The sequence below is a fragment of the Impatiens glandulifera genome, chromosome 1, assembly GCF_907164915.1.
Source record: "Impatiens glandulifera chromosome 1, dImpGla2.1, whole genome shotgun sequence".
Taxonomy (NCBI): domain Eukaryota; kingdom Viridiplantae; phylum Streptophyta; class Magnoliopsida; order Ericales; family Balsaminaceae; genus Impatiens; species Impatiens glandulifera.
Genome location: NC_061862.1, coordinates 154,584,007 through 154,602,271, shown reverse-complemented (window position 1 = coordinate 154,602,271; position 18,265 = coordinate 154,584,007). Strand labels below are relative to the sequence as shown.

The window sequence follows — 18,265 nt, the reverse complement described above, 5'->3', positions numbered from 1 at the left end:
CTCTCAACGTTATTTTATGACGATATGATATATTTATTCTGGAAAATCGGTGGAGACAATCCGGGAATTCATTGATTTTTTTAGTATCTCTAAATTAGTTAACATTATATTTTATGTTATGTTTATTCGTTGATAAATATTGTTTGACTTATGTTTTCAATTTTTTTTAAATAATTAATCTTTATTTTGTTTAAGGGGTCTCTTAATGACATTGTAAATAAATATATATATTTTTATTTTTATGGTTATCATTTATATATATTATCTAGATTTTTTTCAAATAAATAAAAAATATTGGGCCGTATTTGATTAAAGATTGAGCCCATTGAAAGAATGTTAATGGGCTTTAAGGCTAAATATTGAAAATGGAATGAACAAAATAAAAGAGGTGAATCGTGGAAGGAGAGGGAGGTAGTTCTCGCCGTTATTTCGTCGACGGTAACTTTTCCGGTGGACATTTGCCGCGGCCGGCCTTAAGTTTCCGATTGCAAGTAAAATGGTAATTATTGTCTTACATGATCAAACTTCTCCCAATTCTCCTCTTTTTATTGTGTCTATATTATCTACACTCCTGCATCGACAGTGCTGAGTTATCTTCCTTGTTGCAAATTGGAATAGGATTATTGAGTTATCATCAAAAGAAATACAAATAGATCGATTCTACAGTATAATCACAACTGGGTTTCCAATTTCATGTGTGATTTTGGAGATTACACCAGGGTTTGCTTTTAGTTTGGAAAAGAATGAGTTCATTTTCAATTTCACGAAAGAAGACTCCTTTTCAGAAGCATAGAGAAGAAGAGGAAGCTAAGAAAAAGGTTTGGTCTTTATTATTATTACTAGTCTGGGTTGTATATCAAATTCATGACACTTCTTCTACTTATGTGGCAGAGGGCCGAGGATGAAACGGCTAGGTTATATCAAGAGTTTGTTGAGTCATTTCAAGGAGATGGTGCTTCAAAGGGATTTGTTAGAGGAGGAATGATCAATCCCAATGAAAAGATGAAGGATTCTGAAGGTTGGTGAAGCTCAAATATAATGAATAAAATTCACTGTATCATGTTTCCTTTTTGATAAAGTCCAGTGCATTTTGTATTGCTTTATTGTAAAATCTGGTTTAGTAAAATTTTCCTTTATGTGGACACCATAATAAGAATATGGGCCTTTTATTCATTCGCCGATGGCAGGTGGAAATTCCAAAGATGGTGTGTCTGGTTCAAAGAAGGGGAGTAGGTAAACAAATGCTTTGATTAACTGTGTTGCTGATCCTATACACCCATAAGGCAGTTTGAGTAGGAAATTATGTGATTGACAATGGTTCAGGTTGAACTTGTGTTAACTAGGCTGGAAACTCGTGCTTATTATTTTGCTTATGTTGCACTGTTTGAAACATGTGATCCCTTTTCCTACTGTCGGCCACAATTTTTTATAGAAGGAGCTATTTGGAAAGTAACTATGACAACTGAAATGACCACTCTTTATTTTTATATTTATTTAATCTCGATCTCTTCATTGCATGAACTAAGTCAAAATTTAGTAAGGAGAGGTGCTCTTTTTCCCACCAAATGAATAGGTTTGCACATTTGCAGCAGTTAATAATTAAGACCTTAGTCTCAGATCTCTAAAAAGAGCCTTAGATCTTGGGCTTTGACACTCTAGAATGTAGTAAAGGACGGGATGTAATCATCATTGTGTGGTAGAGGCTCTAATTTTATTGATTCATTCATTCTATTAATGATTGATCATTGTTCCAAGTTAGTGCTAAAATTTGCATCCAAGAAAAATAATCGCCTATATGTGAATGATCTTTGGAGTGTCTCCATGTTTTTTATAGTTAAGTTATTTTGGATTGGTATGCCTGCAAAGTTTAAATGAAGACTATGCCATTGGACAAAGTGCAGTCTAAAATACTTGCTGTAACTATATATTGAAGTCCAGGTTGCAGTAAAGCAAACATGCAACCAGGAAAAAATCCATATGTACGTTGACTCCTAGGGCATATCAGTAATATTCAGTGTTCTAAATGACGGTGCCTAGGCGGCCCTCAGCCGCCTCACCTTGAAAGGAGGCGGTAGTGTGAAGAAGCAGGCATTTCCTATTTTTCATGTGAAAGCCCATTTTGTTTAATGGGCCTAAGATGCCTTTTTTTAAGAACTCAGATCTGCTTTGCCTAAATTTAAAAACATAAGCTCATCCCAAAAGCAGGTCCAATGATCAACTCTTTATTCTTCTTCTCTTTCGTCGTCTTCTGTGATAACTTTGAATATTAGGATATCCATTTATTTGTATATTGTATATATTTATTTCTACCTTATATAGCTTTTACTTACATGCTTATATATATATTTTATGTATAATAGGGGGGAATGCGGTAGGCGGTCACTGACTGCTCCGCCATTGCCTCCCGCCATTTAGAGCACCGCAGTATATAGAAAATTTGTAGTTGATAGAACGGAATGAGTCAGAATTAACAACCCAGTATCATTTTATTTTATACTGCAAAAAGCACCCATATTCATACTTCCCTTTTAGTCCTTTTAGTCTAAAAGTGAACAATAGTCTTCCACTTGTAATTTAAGACTTGTCCATATTCGTAATAATCACCTAAAGTAATAATTTTAGTAGATTGAATGAACATCATATAAAGTATATGGATAAACATGGTCAAGAACTTAATGACGTTTGAGTTTAGCATTGTTATTAGTATATCAAATGTCTCCAGTGTGAAGTTGTTCCTAGACAAAGACCAAAATTCCTTTTTACATATGATTTCGGAACGCCTAGACAAAGGCCAAATTCCTGTTCAAGTCTTAAAAAGTTTATGATGATTTCTCTGGAGATTGTTGTAATAATATTATTTAAGGTAAGTAAACTAAATTCAAAACCAGTGACTTTCCTAATTGAAATGTACTATTTAAAACCACTATATCCTTGGGCTATCTCTTGAACCAAGTGTTTTAGTTGTTATAAAAGGGAGTTATGCATATAATTTGTGATAAAACTATCTGTGTGTTTTGCTCAAACAAATAGAATAAGTTGGTGCATCTCTTAGAGATATATTTTAAAAAACTCAACCTTTTTCGATGAAAACCTCCCGGTGTTTATTTCTGTTGTTTGATCACTTGAAAAGAATGTTATATAGGCATAGATTTTGGATAATATTCTTTTAATTGCAGGTATGTACCATCCTTCTTACCTCCTCCTTCAACAAAGGGGAAAGAGAATGATAAGAAGGTCAGTTTTCTGAGTGAATTATAATTCTCTTTTCATGTTCAATATAGGTTTATTTATTTGTTTTGACGTGATTATTCCAGTCTGATTTATCTCTCTCCCCATTAATCATCATATTTGTAGAAAGAGGAGGAGAGGCCAAGAGAGAAGGAGAAAGGGAAGTCAAGAAACATAGATCATTTTATGGAGGAGCTAAAGCATGAGCAAGAAATGAGAGAAAGAAGGAATCAAGATCGTGAAGGATGGCGTGATGGTCGTCAGAGTGAAAGTTCTGCTGTAAGAAGCTTTAACTATATAATATGATACTGTGAAGAAACTGACAGATTTTCAATGTTTTGTGCATACTCATTGTCTATATTATCAGTTTTATATCTTGTTTAATATTATGTAACCTGTTATGTGATTCTTGTTTACTCTTGTGATTTTCAATAAGAGACAGAACAGTTAATATATCTCATATTACTGATATTAGGTGTTTGTGTTTATATGTTTGTTATTTTTTCTTCAGCTATCCAGCCTCTTTGATGAGCTTCCAGATGATTTTGACCCAAGTGGGAAGTTCGGGTCTTTTGATGATGGTGATCCACAAACAACAAACTTATATGTTGGAAATCTGTCTCCTAATGTGTGTTCATTTACCTTAATGTCCTAGTTTGCTATTTATTGTCCTTTATTCACCTTAATGTGAATAAAAATGTATCTTGAGTGCATTTCCTGTAATATAATAGGTGGATGAGAATTTTCTTTTGCGGACTTTTGGAAGATTTGGCCCAATTGCTAGCGTTAAAATAATGTGGCCAAGGACAGAGGAAGAACGCAGGCGGCAAAGAAATTGTGGTTTTGTTGCTTTCATGAACAGAGTAGATGGGCAGGCTGCAAAAGATGAAATGCAAGGTACACTTTTATTGTGAACACCTTGATAGTATACGTTCAAGTTGACTTATCCTCATATGACCTCTTATTTTTGTCTACGATTGGTCTGTTATGTGATTTGAGAATTCAAAATTAGCCGGTACCTCATTTTTTTAGCATTATGTTCTGTGTTGAAAGAATGACATTTTCATTATCATTTTCTTTGCGGATTAAATTTTTGCAAATTCATAGTATTGCTTTGTGACAACGGAGAACACAATCCTACCAGGAATGGGTTTGGGGGGTTAGGTCATCCTCAGGGGATGATCACCATTTTTCCAAGCCGTTGTAGCACATGGTATACATAGCTTGATGGCTTGATGTTATCCTTATCCTATATTGGTTTATCACTCCACAGTCTGTTGATCAATTTTTTCTCAAAATCTTTACTGATGTCATATGCATGCTTAATAGATAGGTAGGGCAGAACCTTGCCTGGTGGGAATTTCCTAAAAATTCCTATATATGCCATCTCCAAAAATTGGACTTCTGGTTATGTCAAGAACCCTAGTGTGGGTAAAATCTCAGCAATAAAAGAATTATAAACAACTAAACAACATAAAAAACCATTATAAAAATGAAAAGAAATAGACTTTCTACTCAAATTATTCTTTTTTGCAGGAATTTATAGCAGCCATAAGCAATTTTAACCCCATTGAGTATAATTCAAATCAAGCATATTTAGCATATTGAATTAAGAGTTCTGCTGTATTTGTGTATACCAATTTTATTGATTATTCAGCTCGTCTTTTGTTCTCTAATGTTAAAACTCTGAAATATCTGGATACATTGTGTTATGTTGGGTAAATGTAGAGGTAATGAAGTTGATGGTCACCTCCTTACTGCAGGGGTTATTGTTTATGAGTACGAACTGAAGATTGGATGGGGTAAATCTGTTGCTCTCCCATCACAGGCACTGCCTGCTCCTCCACCAGGACACATGGCCATCAGGAGTAAAGAGGTCTGTGCAATTTTTTAGTTCTGAAATCGATTTAAATTGATATCTTATTATCGAGTTCTAGTTATCTAGATTCTAGATAAACTACATTGTCAATCATACCATTGGCTGCTTAAAACTATAGACATTTTTTTCTAATAAAAAATCATCTGGGCAGCCTAATTTGTCTGGTTTTGATGCCTGTGCTGTTAATCATCTTATCTAGGATCATTCTTGGAGTTTATGTTTTTTTTTATTGCAGGGTGCTACTGTAATCTTGTCCGGTGCATCAGGCCCACCAGTTACTTCTGTACCAAGCCAGAACTCTGAGCTGGTAGGTCAGAAAGCAATTCATGTTTTTTTGGGATCTTATTTATTTTCCTTTAATGCGATCTGATAATTTTTATTTTTTTGATAAACTTATGTGATCTGATTTATTATCAGTGATGCTTCTAACCAGAAGGTACCATAATAAATTATATTTAGAGTTGCAAAACTATTGAATATGTATAGTTTGATGTCTTCATATCATTTTTGAGCTAAATTGCTGGTTCTCTTGGCACAGACAAGAAGTATTATAAGATTCATTGGGATATGCTTTCATTGAACTAACACCTTTGGTAAATGATCATACATGGTTTTCATTCTGTTAACATAACTGTCAATTTTTTTTCCATGATCTCGTTTTAAACTGTTTCAGTGCATGGTAAGAAAAAGTCCTTATCGATAGGCCTACTTTAAATCCGAAGGGTCCATGCACCTTTACGTTGTTAAATGCAAGCCTCTACTAGAGCATTTCTTCATTTGTCAACTTTTTTCCTTTTTTTGCATCTTGGTTATATAAGTTCTTTGGTTTGAATTTTCAGTGCCTTTATTGATTCCTTTGTATGTTTTATGAGTCTTTTTATGCTTTGTGCCAGGTTCTAACTCCAAATATACCTGATATAACGGTGTCTCCCCCTGAAGATGACCGTCTTCGTCATTTAATTGATACAATGGCCCTTAATGTTCTGGATGGGGGGTGTGCTTTCGAACAAGCAATAATGGAAAGAGGACGGGGGAATTCTCTCTTTAGTTTTTTGTTTGAGCTTGGGTCTAAAGAGCATACCTATTACGTATGGAGGCTCTATTCTTTTGCACAGGTAAATCCTGCTATGCATTTTGGCAGCTCTCTTTGTTAAATAGCATACTGGGGTTCACTGCCTTAGGATAGTAGGATTTACACATTTCTTCTACATTGGAGAAGATTAGGCACATGTCTTTGAATCTTGTTACTTGAGATCTTACATTGCCAACTTTTCAAAGGATATCTGGATAATTTGTAGCACCGTGTAAGATATGGTAGAAATTCGTTTGGAAACATAATTCTGCTTATGCCTGAATGACTGAAAGACCATGCACATATAGGGTGATACACTACAACGGTGGCGAACAGAGCCTTTCATCATGATAACGGGGAGCGGCAGGTAATATTCTTTTTATTTCTAAGTTCTATTTGTTCATGTCCATTGGAGGTAACGTTCACATTGTCTGTATCATATGTAATGCTTTTGTTTGATGGAATATCTAGATGGATGCCTCCTCCAATTCCAACGGCAAAAACTCCAGAGCTTGAAAAGGAAGCTGGAACCACATATGCTGCAGGAAGAAGCAGGGTACTCATGATGATTGTCATCCGGCTGATTATATAGTCCTTCCCAATTCCAATGCTCAAATGTACTGAACATTGTCGTTCTTTCACCTTCATTTTTTATTGCAGCGTGTGGAGCAAGAGCGGACGCTGACAGATGCACAAAGGGATGAATTTGAGGACATGTTGCGTGCCCTAACTTTAGAAAGGAGTCAAATAAAGGATGCTATGGGCTTTTCATTAGACAATGCCGATGCTGCAGGAGAGGTAGTCTATCTATTTTTCTCTATAAATGGTTTCTTTCCCGCACAGCCATTATATGCATGCATCACATGTAGGAGCAGTAGGACTAAGCAAACTTTGGAATAATCACCCAGTCCAATTCATAACTTGAAAATTGATTGGACTAAACTGATTGGGTTCAATCAAAGTTACAAAATATGGGATAACTTATTTTAACTATTTTTGAGTTGAATCCATTTTCCTCATTGACTGCTGTGTAAAAAAAAAAATACACGTGTTATAGTCAATTTAGAAACTAGTACTTTGTAACAATCTTTGTCACAACAATCACGATCTCATTGGAAAATCGCAATAGTTAAACTTGAAAGTGATTATTCTTTTCTCGTTTTTTTAGAATACTTCTTGGATCATGATTGAGATTATAGTGTAACTTTTGCTGTTTGATTTGGTATACAAATCATTTTCTTGATCATGATCCAAATTACAGTGTATTTTTTTTGCTTCATTATGTATTAAAACTTTTTCTTGATCATGATCAAATGAATTTTTAGATCATTATGAATTTTGGCGAACATAACGATTGTAGATTTTTCAGATCCATCATAACATGAAAAAACTTGATAACAAAACAGCCAATTGTTGCTTGGTTTTACTTTCTTGATGTCTTTCTATGTTCTCAATTTGTCCTGTTTCTCTGCAGGTAGTTGAGGTTTTGGCCGAGTCTTTGACTTTGAAGGAAACCCCTATACCTACTAAAGTTGCAAGGCTGATGCTTGTCTCAGATATTCTTCATAATAGTAGCGCCCCTGTGAAAAATGCATCATCATACCGGACAAAGTTTGAAGCAGTTTTGCCTGATATCATGGAGAGTTTTAATGATCTTTATCGCAGTATAACAGGAAGAATTACAGCTGAGGCCCTTAAGGTCATCTTTTCATTTCGAAGATTCGTTTCATTTGTACCAAACGTCAGCCTTGTGTATTCTCATGTGATTTACTATTCTTGTTTTAGGAACGGGTGCTGAAAGTCCTTCAAGTATGGGCTGACTGGTTTCTTTTCTCGGATGCGTATGTGAATGGACTGCGAGCTACTTTTCTTCGATCAGGGAACTCCGGTGTGACTCCCTTTCATTCGATATCACCAGAAATAGAAAAGAAAACGAGTTCAGAAGATGCATGTGGTGAAGGTAAGGTTAATGAAGATGCTGCTTTGGCAATGGGGAAAGGAGCAGCAATGAAGGAGCTTTTAAGTTTGCCATTGGCTGAGCTTGAGAGGAGATGCCGACATAATGGTTTATCCCTTGTTGGTGATAGAGAAATGATGGTGTCTCGTTTGCTTGATCTCGAAGAAGCTGAAAGACATAGATATGAAATAAAGAATGAGTTGACTCAATCAAGCTCTAGTCGATACCGGTATGGCGATGAAACTGCTCACACGCAAGGTAAAGGCTTGGCGCCCTTGTCTACAACGATTCCCATTCCACAGCCTGATCTTAAAGCCTTTGAAAGTAAAGGGAACGTTGATCCTGTTCTGCCTGCTTCTAAATGGACGAGAGATGATGATGATGAAAGTGACGAAGAAATGAAGAAAAGTCCTAGGGATTTAGGATTAAGTTACTCATCTTCTGGCAGTGAGCATGTTGAGGATGGACTAAATAAAGCCGAGGAGATGGAGCTTGCTGCTGACAGTATGAATGAAGAACATAGGTAATAATCCCATTTCATTGGTACCTGATTTTTTTTGTACCAATTTGTTTCCATGTTGATCCTGATCTGAAAAGGTTGTATATTTGTCAATAATCACAATGATCTAAAAATTAATCTCTGATCCAAATAATCTAAACTATAGAGAAAAAGAAAATCTCTATACCGAATTTAATTATTGGATCAAGATAAAAAACACAATCAAATTGTCTACTAATATTCTAATTGTGTTTATGTTAATCAGACAAAAACTGAGGCGCCTTGAGGTTGCTTTGATGGAATACCGAGAATCTCTAGAAGAGCGGGGAATAAAGAAGTTGGAGGAAATCGATAGGAAAGTTGCGATTCATCGGCAAAAGCTAGAATCAGAGTATGGATTATCAGAACGTTCTGGTGGCAATTCATCTGCGAAAAGTAAGGTTTAATTTGATCTTTGGGGTTATAATAAATAACCTAGTGGTAAATTCCAAATAACGTTTTAAGTATAAACACTAATTTACAACCCCATGAAATAATTTGACTGCAGAGAAAGCAGCATCCCTGGTGGAAAGGAAGGATAGGAGAGATGACAACAAGAAAGGGAAAAGAGAACGAAGTGCCAGCCCATCACCACGCAAATCATTTGGAAGAGACAGGGAAAAGGGAAATAGTAGTAACGTAGAGATTGAAAGACATCGCGATAGAATTCGGGACAGAGATTCAGATAGAACTCGAGATAGTCAGCGAAGGAGAAGATGAAAATGAAAAAAAAAAAGTGCAAGTTTTGCTAGAGGCGATAATGACATTCTTTCATTTTTCGCAACTCTGTTGTTCGAATGTAATTATCAGGTGGAGCGCGATGGCCATACAGTTCTTTGATCTTTACAAGTCTTTCTTGTAAGATGTAATACATTGTCTATGTAAACCGTGTTAAAATGTCAGCATTTGGAAGTCAACCTTGATATGCTCTGAGTTTGTATGAGAAATCCTCGATAAATCTTGTAGGACAAAATAAGTAATTTAAGATTCCGGGTTCAAATCCACTCTTTGAATGAATCATTTGTAAGGTCTTTTGCAACTTATTTTTCAATTACGAATTTCGGTTGTTGCAAACATAGGTTAGCAATCGAGAGAAATCATTATTGAAAAAGTTAGACAGCCTTGTTGGAGCCAAGTATTCAAACACCTTTTCTTTTTTATTTCTTTCTCATTTCATCCCCTCCATAATTTTCTTTAAAAAAACAATAATTCCTATAAAAGGAAACAAAAGAAACCAATTATATTTAAAAGCAATGAAGAGAGGAAGAAGTGGTTCATCAAGCATTAATTTGTTGTATGGCATCATAGATAGTACAAATCCCCTCTAAAAAACATGCCATAATATATATAGAGATTGGATAAGCACAAAAAAATAAAGTTTTCTTTATTGAAATTGATATAACATCTTCTATAAATAACCCAAACAATAACATTACAAAATCAATATCAATCTATAAAAAGTTGGTCAAAATTCATAGCCTACTTGTCATGCATCATAAATATTATTATTGTTCCTTACCATGGAAGTATACTATATGGTTTTGACACGTCATCACAACATTTTTTTATCCTTCTTTTTTGTTACAATAATGTTTGCTTTGGTTTTGTTTTTTATATGTATGACATCATGAGTACTTTTAGCTTTTACAAGTTCTATTTATAAAATATTTCATATAAATATATTAGTTTTGATTTCACTAAGAAACGTTGTGATTTTAATGAGATACACATTTTAATAAAATTTATCTCCTTAATTTCATTTTTTATCCTATTTCTAAGAACAACATGAGTCAACTCAGTCCACCTCAGCAATCATGAGTTGACTCAGTTCACCTTCTCAATCCAAGAATACAGATAACAAAAATCCAATAATCCTGAAGATTCCTCAAATATTTGAATACAAATGTTTAGTTTATTTTTTCTAATCCTAGAGATTTCTATTTTACTAGTTTATTGATAGAGAGTATTCAACTTTTATTGTAAGGGTTGAACAATCTATTATCTTTTAAGATGACACTTGGTGTGGTGTTAAATTGTTTCTCGAGTTTGTTTCTATTTCAATTTGTAAAGATGCATCGATAAAAAATATGTTTGACATTCGATCGAGTGGTTTTGTTAACTATGTCAGATATAGATATAGAAAAAGATTTGAACATAGATGAAAAGATGTCTAATGATAGATTATTGTTTATGGTTAGAAATAATGAGTTAAACACGTCTTCTCATGATTCTATGTGGTGAAATGATCTGAATAATTTTCATATAGAACATTGTTATACTTTGTTCAATAAAGTTAGCCGATTTATCTTTGTTAGAAAAAATTATGGGAGTCTAATATGCCTACAATTTTTTTGGTTGGAATGTTATTCACAACGGAATTCTCATGGGTGATAAATATATGCGAAAATACATAGTTAGTGTGAGTTACATGTGTTACAAGGAGGTGAATACAACTTTTCATCTTTCTAACTTTTTTATATTGTCACATTGTTGCAAATATATGGAGTCTTTTGTAAAATTTGACCGAAATCCAATGGGTTATGCTGGAAATCGTCGGTGACTATTGAGAGACATGGATCGGGGCGGCTAAAAAAGTCAAATTTATCATATGGATCTTTGTCATTATAATTTTCTGATAGACTTTCTGGTTGGAAAAAATCAAAAAATATTTAATAATCAAAGTAGGCCGTTATTTACAATGTCATTATTATTACGATAACGAAGATTAGATCCGAAAAACATGTAGATTTATATGGAGATTTTATTGTTATTCTTGAAAACCTCCGAGTCAATTAATTATATTTATGTTTTTAATTTTTTTTTGTTTTTTTTAATAAAATAAAATCATGTTATGTTTTTATTATTGTGTTTAAACAGGTTTTATTTATTAAATGAATCATTTAAAGAAAAATTACTTACACTTAAACAAATTATTATTATTTATTTCTCTATAATGTTTTTTTTACAAGATTAATATACATTTTGAACATTTTATAACAAGACTAGGCTCAAGTACTCAACTAAATTCAAATTTACTTCTTTCATTATTTTTTCTTCTAATTGTAACATTCAAATCATAAAGCAAGATATCCACTATATATTTGTAAACTTTATTTATTACAGATTATATAATTGGTCATCATCAAATGAAAAGATAAAATGTCCATTTGTTCTAAAATAAACTATTTACTATTTATCATTCAAATAATCTAATATAAACTGACCCTAATAGAAAATATGACAAGAACTGTTCTAAAATAAAAAAACTAAAAGAAATTTATCTCGTATTCTCATTTATCTTTAGATTGACAACTCCTCACCATTTTTCTTTCAAATATTTATCGCTTGGATTCAAATGTGGAAATATTTGAAGCAAGAACATAACCCTACACAATAAGCCTTTTGGTATGAGATTTTTGTAACATTCATAAAATTCACATAAAAAAAATATTTGGGTGTAAGTGTGTGATCTGAAAAAATCTATAAACAATTTGAAAATTGACTTTTCACACGTTTTCTACTAAAAAAAATTAAACCATTTACATTTTTATAATTTTCAAAAGTAATTGTAATAGAATAATACCATTTACTAGAAAGACCCATTAAAAATATTATTTGAATTCATCCATTTACTAATATATTTAAAATTTGTATTTCCAAAATGGATCCATTGTTTAATCATGTATGATCTTTCTCATATTTCACCACTTTCTTCATTTTTTTTTGTTACTTAAAAGAGGCAAATTAAAGTGAAAAAAAGGTTCTTTTTCCAATTGATGGCATGCCTTTTTTAGCCTTGTTGTTTTCATTTGTGATGCACTATATAAGATTACATCCACCACCCTAAAATCTTGAACAAAGAAAACCAAATCATGGGACAAAACAATAATGAGTGTGCAATATCAGATCTATGGAGTTCAATCTTCTGCAACAAGAAAACAAACCTTCCTCCATATATCCACCCTCTTTCAAACAAATCTTCCTCGGCTTTGAGTAACAAAAGCCTCGACATTTGCACCGAGTCCCTCTGCTCCGAGACGGGCTTCGACTCCTTCTCTTCCTCCTACTTATCGTCGGGCCAAGAAGATTTAGAATATAATCATCACACGAAGAACAAGTCAAAGCCACAAGTGATGAATATTATCACTTCTCCTTCACGTTCCATTCCTCCGCCACTCCCCTCGTTGGTTGGCGGAGGAAACGGATCGTCACTTGTCATGCAATCGCGACGATTAGATGGGCGATTGATTCTTGAGGCGGTATCGCTTCCTTCAAGTAAGTCATGTTTCCAAACTCAACGGCTTGATGGTCGCCTCTTACTTAAATTAGAAAAGAGTTTGAGCGTCGATGATAAAGAGGAGATCAAGGAAGGGGAGGGATGTCATTTATCATGAACAACATGAAAATGAATCAAATTAAATCGCGGAGAAGAAAATGAAAATGGGAAGCGAAAAACTTTCGAGGTTGAAGCAAATTTTTAAAATTTATTTTTGGTTTGAAGACAATTAAAAACATGACAAACTGTTTTGGTTGCTAAGAATAGGCATGTCAAGGGAAGTATTTAGGTACATCTTCATGATACATTTGGGATGGACTTTTTTTTTTTTTTTTTAATTTGCAATGTACTTACATTTCGATTCTTATCATATAATTCATGTTTTTTTTTTCAGTTCCTTAAAAAAATATGTAATAATCAAATATTTTCATTTGTTGTCGTTTGTCTTTTGAATCATACCAAGCCCAAGCTCAAGCCTAAGCCCAATATCAAGCTCAAGCCTAAGCCCAATATCAAACTCAACATAAAGCCCAATATTAAGCCCAGCATGTTATGAATGTACGGAAATCATACATCATTGCGAAGAATTATGCTTTTAATTTTCACTATCAATTTTTGTTTAACCCACCCAACTTTTTTTTACATACAAATATAATCTTATCTTTAATTTCTTAAATTTTTTAATTTAATATATTATTTTTTAATTTAATCTTAAAAAAAAGACAAAACTTATTTTTATCTACTCTCGTTTTATTCAAAAAGAAATTCGTTATTTTTTATACCCACCCCCAACTAATTCCTGAATCCGTCCCCAGTTATTAATATAACCTTTTTTTTAATAAAATAATAATTTAATGATTTTTCTTTGCCTAGTTTAATTTTTTTTTTCACCTTACTAATATTTAAAGTTCTTGCATGGTTATAATTTATAAACAAATACATCAAAACAATGATAATTAACATAAATCAATCTCATAAGTAATTTTATTTATTTATAAAGGATTTACATACTCATTATTATAAATGTGATTGTGAGAACACATTTTATTGTCTTTTATTATATCGTGCTTAATTTAATTATTTATTTAAGAAAGGACATCATCATGTTAAATATTAAGTAGAATGGACATCAATATTAAAAACGACTTCAATAAAATAGGAGAAGTAGTTGGAGTTATACTAACTAACTCTAAATAATAATAAAAACTTTCATTTTTCATATGTTCTTAATGTGAAACGAAATTTGATTGGTTGGTTTTGCTTTAGAAAATAATTTAATCATAATCTAACAAATGTTCTGTAAAATCGTTTTTATATTGAAATGGTCCTTAAAATCACACATATATATCATAATTACATTGGATCACTATTTAAAAAAAATGTTAGAACTTACAATTTTTTTTTTGACAAATTTTCAGCCTAATACTTGTTATTATTAAATTTTCAAAACTTTTCTTCTTTTAAACTAGGGATTTGTTTAATATAAGTTTCACTCAATATTTGAACTATTTTACTAATATAAGTTAAACTATTTTTTATTAATTTTAATATCAAAATATTATATATCTATATTAATATTAAACTAAAAGCTTTGTAAGAAAACCCAAAAAAAAAAGAAAAATCATACTCAATCCTAAATACCAATACCGAGACTAAATGCACTAAAGTAGGCTGAAAAATGTTTGCGAATTGCGACTTGAGTTTAAGTTTGACCAAGTTCGAGTAGACTCATTTAATATTCGAGTCGAGCTCGAACTCATATAATACTTGTTCGATACTTTCTCGAACATTTTCGAGCTTTTATTTATTTATTTTAATATTAAAACTTAAAATTAAAAAAAAAAAATACATTTTCTTTACAAATATTTAAAAATTTAATTTTAGTTCAAGTTTTTTCGAGTCGAGCCGAGTTTGTAGGTAAATAATCGAGTCAAGCTCGAATTCAAATTTATAAACTCGTTCGAGTTGAGCTAATAAATACTTAATCGAGTTCAGCTTGAACTCGACTTGACTCATTTGCAGCTAAAGTAGTTTCAGTGTCATAAATTTTATATATTTTTTGGATTTCCACTAAAATGTCATAAATTTCGGCTATAATTTTAATGGTGGCGAGGCTAGTAAGAAGAATAGTACATTATTGGGTTAATGTGTCTTTTGGGATATGGTTTGGAATTTTCAAAATGTGACAGCTAATTAAAAAGAGAAGACATGTTTAATAATAATAATAATAATAATAATAATGTAGAAGTTGACATATTTCAAATTGGGTGTCCTATGGACTAAGCAAAAGGATAACAAATATTTATGTATGATATATAAATACCCACGTTACTCTTTATTCATTATTAACTATGTACACCTCTTTCTCATGAATGTTATATATCCAACCAACCACCTTTCAATAATTATTTTATACTCTCTATATTTCTAACATATAAAAATGATACCATTCATTTATTACCACACAAAAAATAATAAATTAAAAAAAATACAAGATAAGTATATAATATTTTAATTCTTTCACATCTTTATGGCAATAACTTGATTCATAAGATGCAAATGCTTCTACTATTTTTCTTTTTTTAAATGTTGAAAACTAAAATTAACCACACAAACCTCAACTTCAACTTAAGATAAAATCGTAACTTTTAATTTTTTAGTTTTTTTTTTTCCACTTAAGCTACTTTAATGATTATTTTTACTATTTACAAAAATAGACCATTTTTTTTTTGTTAGTTTAAAAGTACTAGGACAATGTAGATATATATATGCGCAATCCAATATATAAATAAATAAATTAATTAATTAATAATTGGCAGTCAAACTAGATCCATGGATCCTATATATGATCTATCGATCATGATCAGATCTATCTGTATTCCCTTTTGTGCTTTGTTCTCTTGTCATCTTACATGTGATCGATCATCATTTCTATATATATATATATATATATAAAATGAATTTTGATATACAATATTAATATTAAAAATGTCTTTGATTTTTGACTTTGTTAAGTATTTTGAGTTTTAACATGAAAATACGATAAATTTTGTTAATAAATAACAAAAATATATATTAAAATAGGTCTAATTGTTATTTGAAACTTGAATTTTGATTGTTTTCACTAAATAAGATTGAGAACTTTAAATTGTGTCATATGAAGTTTGAACTATAAAAAATTTAGTCATTTAAAACTTTTTTTAAATGGACAAGTCATATTATTTTCGTTTTTTTAATTAATTTGTCACGTTTTTAAATTAAATGTATTTATAGACGTTTTGGACGTTTTTTTTTTTAAAAATTAAGTATTATTTTTTGAAGTTTAGGTATTCTAATTTGTCGAAATTGGTTAAAGGACTTAAAAAATTGTAAAAAAATTGGTAATTTAAGGATAGATTTGAGAAAATTTGAATAGAGATATAATTTTATTTATTTTTCAAAAATTTAATAACAACCTAACATTGTGTAAGGTCTACCAATTTAGACGTATTTTTATTTGTCGAATACAGAATGTTTTAAAAAATGTGTAAGTGTGAAAATAATTGAAAAAAAAAATAATTATTATTTTGGTTTTAGATAAAATAAAGTAAGATGATGGGGGACGTTCATTTATCTGTGAAAAAAGTCTTAAATGTGATAGTTGGAATCTCAGAAGACAAAATTGAAGTTCGAGATTTATTTGACAAAAACCACCCAAGTTTGAGCCAAATAGGAATAGAATTTTTTAAAAGATACTTAATATTAATGTTTTTAATAATAATAAAAAATAATAACAATTTAAACCCAAATCAGCTCCAAATTAATATGAGTTAACAATACAATATTTGGCATATTATATATATATATAATATTAATAAATACTAGCATGTATCCCGTGTATTTATACGAGTAATAATATAAAAAACCGTAAAAAATATATTATGGTAAAACTTTTATGGGTAGGTCAACCCACAATTCGACCCAAGTATCCATTTACTCTCACATATATCCAAATTAACCACAGCTCTCGACCCGGCAATCCGGACACTTTAAAAATTAAGCATCAATATATATATATAGATTAGTTAGTTAAAAAGTTGAACTTATATTTTTAAAATGTCACACGTTTATCAAATTTTGGGTTGAATTTAAAATATAAAGTGTTATTAGCCTAATTGGTTAAAAGGTTGTACTTGTTTTTGTTAAGTTGCAAGTTCGAACCATACCTATAACATTTTTAATTTATTTTTAACCGTTTTAAGTTTATGAACGGGTCAACCCACAATCCGACCCAAATATCCATTTACTCTCACATATATCCAAATTAACCATAGCTCTCGACCCGACAATCCGGACACTTTAAAAATTAAGCATCATTTTATATATATATATATATATATAGATAAGAACCATAAATAAAATAAAAAGGCAATCTGAACGTCAAGCTGGATCTGATAAATTTAGACGTTATTATACATGTACAATTTCAGACCATTTTATTTTTATTAACATAAATTAATAACTAATTTGCTTGATTATTATTGTATATATAGCTGTTGAACGATGTATTATACTGGCCATATGTATATTATGAAATCACATGCTAATTGTGTATTATTCCTTCATATATATATATATATATATATATATATATATATATATATATATATAAAGTTAATTTAATTTGAAAAATCATTAAGTGATCAATGATTTATTCATTGTTTATTTTGTATGTTTTTCTCATTATATAATATAACTAAGTTGAATTATTTATTTATTTTTTAATTTAAGAACTCTCATATAATTTTTGTCCCTGAAACTCCCTTATAGAATTTTTATTTTCAAATTAAAAAAAAAATTGATTTAATATTATATAAATAATAGTCGTTTAAACATAACGACAAAACAATTACAAAAACGGGAGTGTTCATTTAGTCGCAAAACACACCAAAACACAACGAGATTAAACATTTGAGAGTAATAATAAAAACATAAACAAAAAATGTTGATCAACGAACAAACAAAACATAAAGTCTAACAACGACGAGCTCAGAGATCCTCAAGAAAATCAATAAGTTCATTGACCGTCTCCACCGATTTTCTAGAAAAGATATCCTCTATCATCATAATAATAGCGATGTGGAGTAAACGCATTGGTCGACCACAATCACTTAATGTCCAACAATTTCTTTCGAGCCAAATAGTTCACCAGAAAATAATCAAGATCGGGACTCATCGACTCAATCAAACCGAGCTCAAATTTTCTATCTAAACATCCCAACAACCGACGATTGACTCAAGCATCACCCACTCAATGACAATAATCATGTTCCAAA

General features: G+C 31.2%; 2 protein-coding genes across 2 annotated transcripts; both read left to right on the top strand.

The window, feature by feature from the left end:
• Positions 1 to 560: 560 nt before the first annotated feature.
• Positions 561 to 9,607, top strand: LOC124920269 (protein RRC1-like). The gene is made up of 17 exons (XM_047460716.1): positions 561 to 818; positions 892 to 1,018; positions 1,188 to 1,233; positions 3,177 to 3,234; positions 3,355 to 3,507; positions 3,740 to 3,856; positions 3,960 to 4,125; positions 4,992 to 5,104; positions 5,343 to 5,414; positions 6,001 to 6,222; positions 6,488 to 6,546; positions 6,651 to 6,735; positions 6,840 to 6,977; positions 7,654 to 7,878; positions 7,965 to 8,659; positions 8,901 to 9,070; positions 9,183 to 9,607. The coding sequence occupies exons 1-17, from the start codon at positions 744 to 746 to the stop codon at positions 9,392 to 9,394; spliced, it is 2,733 nt and encodes a 910-aa protein (XP_047316672.1). The 5' UTR covers positions 561 to 743; the 3' UTR covers positions 9,395 to 9,607.
• A 2,931-nt stretch (positions 9,608 to 12,538) lies between these two features.
• LOC124916756 (protein FAF-like, chloroplastic) lies at positions 12,539 to 13,380 on the top strand. The gene has a single exon (XM_047457522.1). It carries the CDS (start codon positions 12,547 to 12,549, stop codon positions 13,066 to 13,068), a length of 522 nt encoding a protein of 173 aa, XP_047313478.1. The 5' UTR covers positions 12,539 to 12,546; the 3' UTR covers positions 13,069 to 13,380.
• Positions 13,381 to 18,265: the final 4,885 nt, after the last annotated feature.

Bases quoted from the DNA above. Each gene is read 5' to 3' on its own strand.
- LOC124920269 (XM_047460716.1), top strand. From the start codon at position 744: ATGAGTTCATTTTCAATTTCACGAAAGAAGACTCCTTTTCAGAAGCAT. The intron at 3,857-3,959 runs GTGTGTTCATTT...GTAATATAATAG, and splicing joins TTGGAAATCTGTCTCCTAAT to GTGGATGAGAATTTTCTTTT. The intron at 6,978-7,653 runs GTAGTCTATCTA...GTTTCTCTGCAG, and splicing joins ATGCCGATGCTGCAGGAGAG to GTAGTTGAGGTTTTGGCCGA.
- LOC124916756 (XM_047457522.1), top strand. From the start codon at position 12,547: ATGGGACAAAACAATAATGAGTGTGCAATATCAGATCTATGGAGTTCA.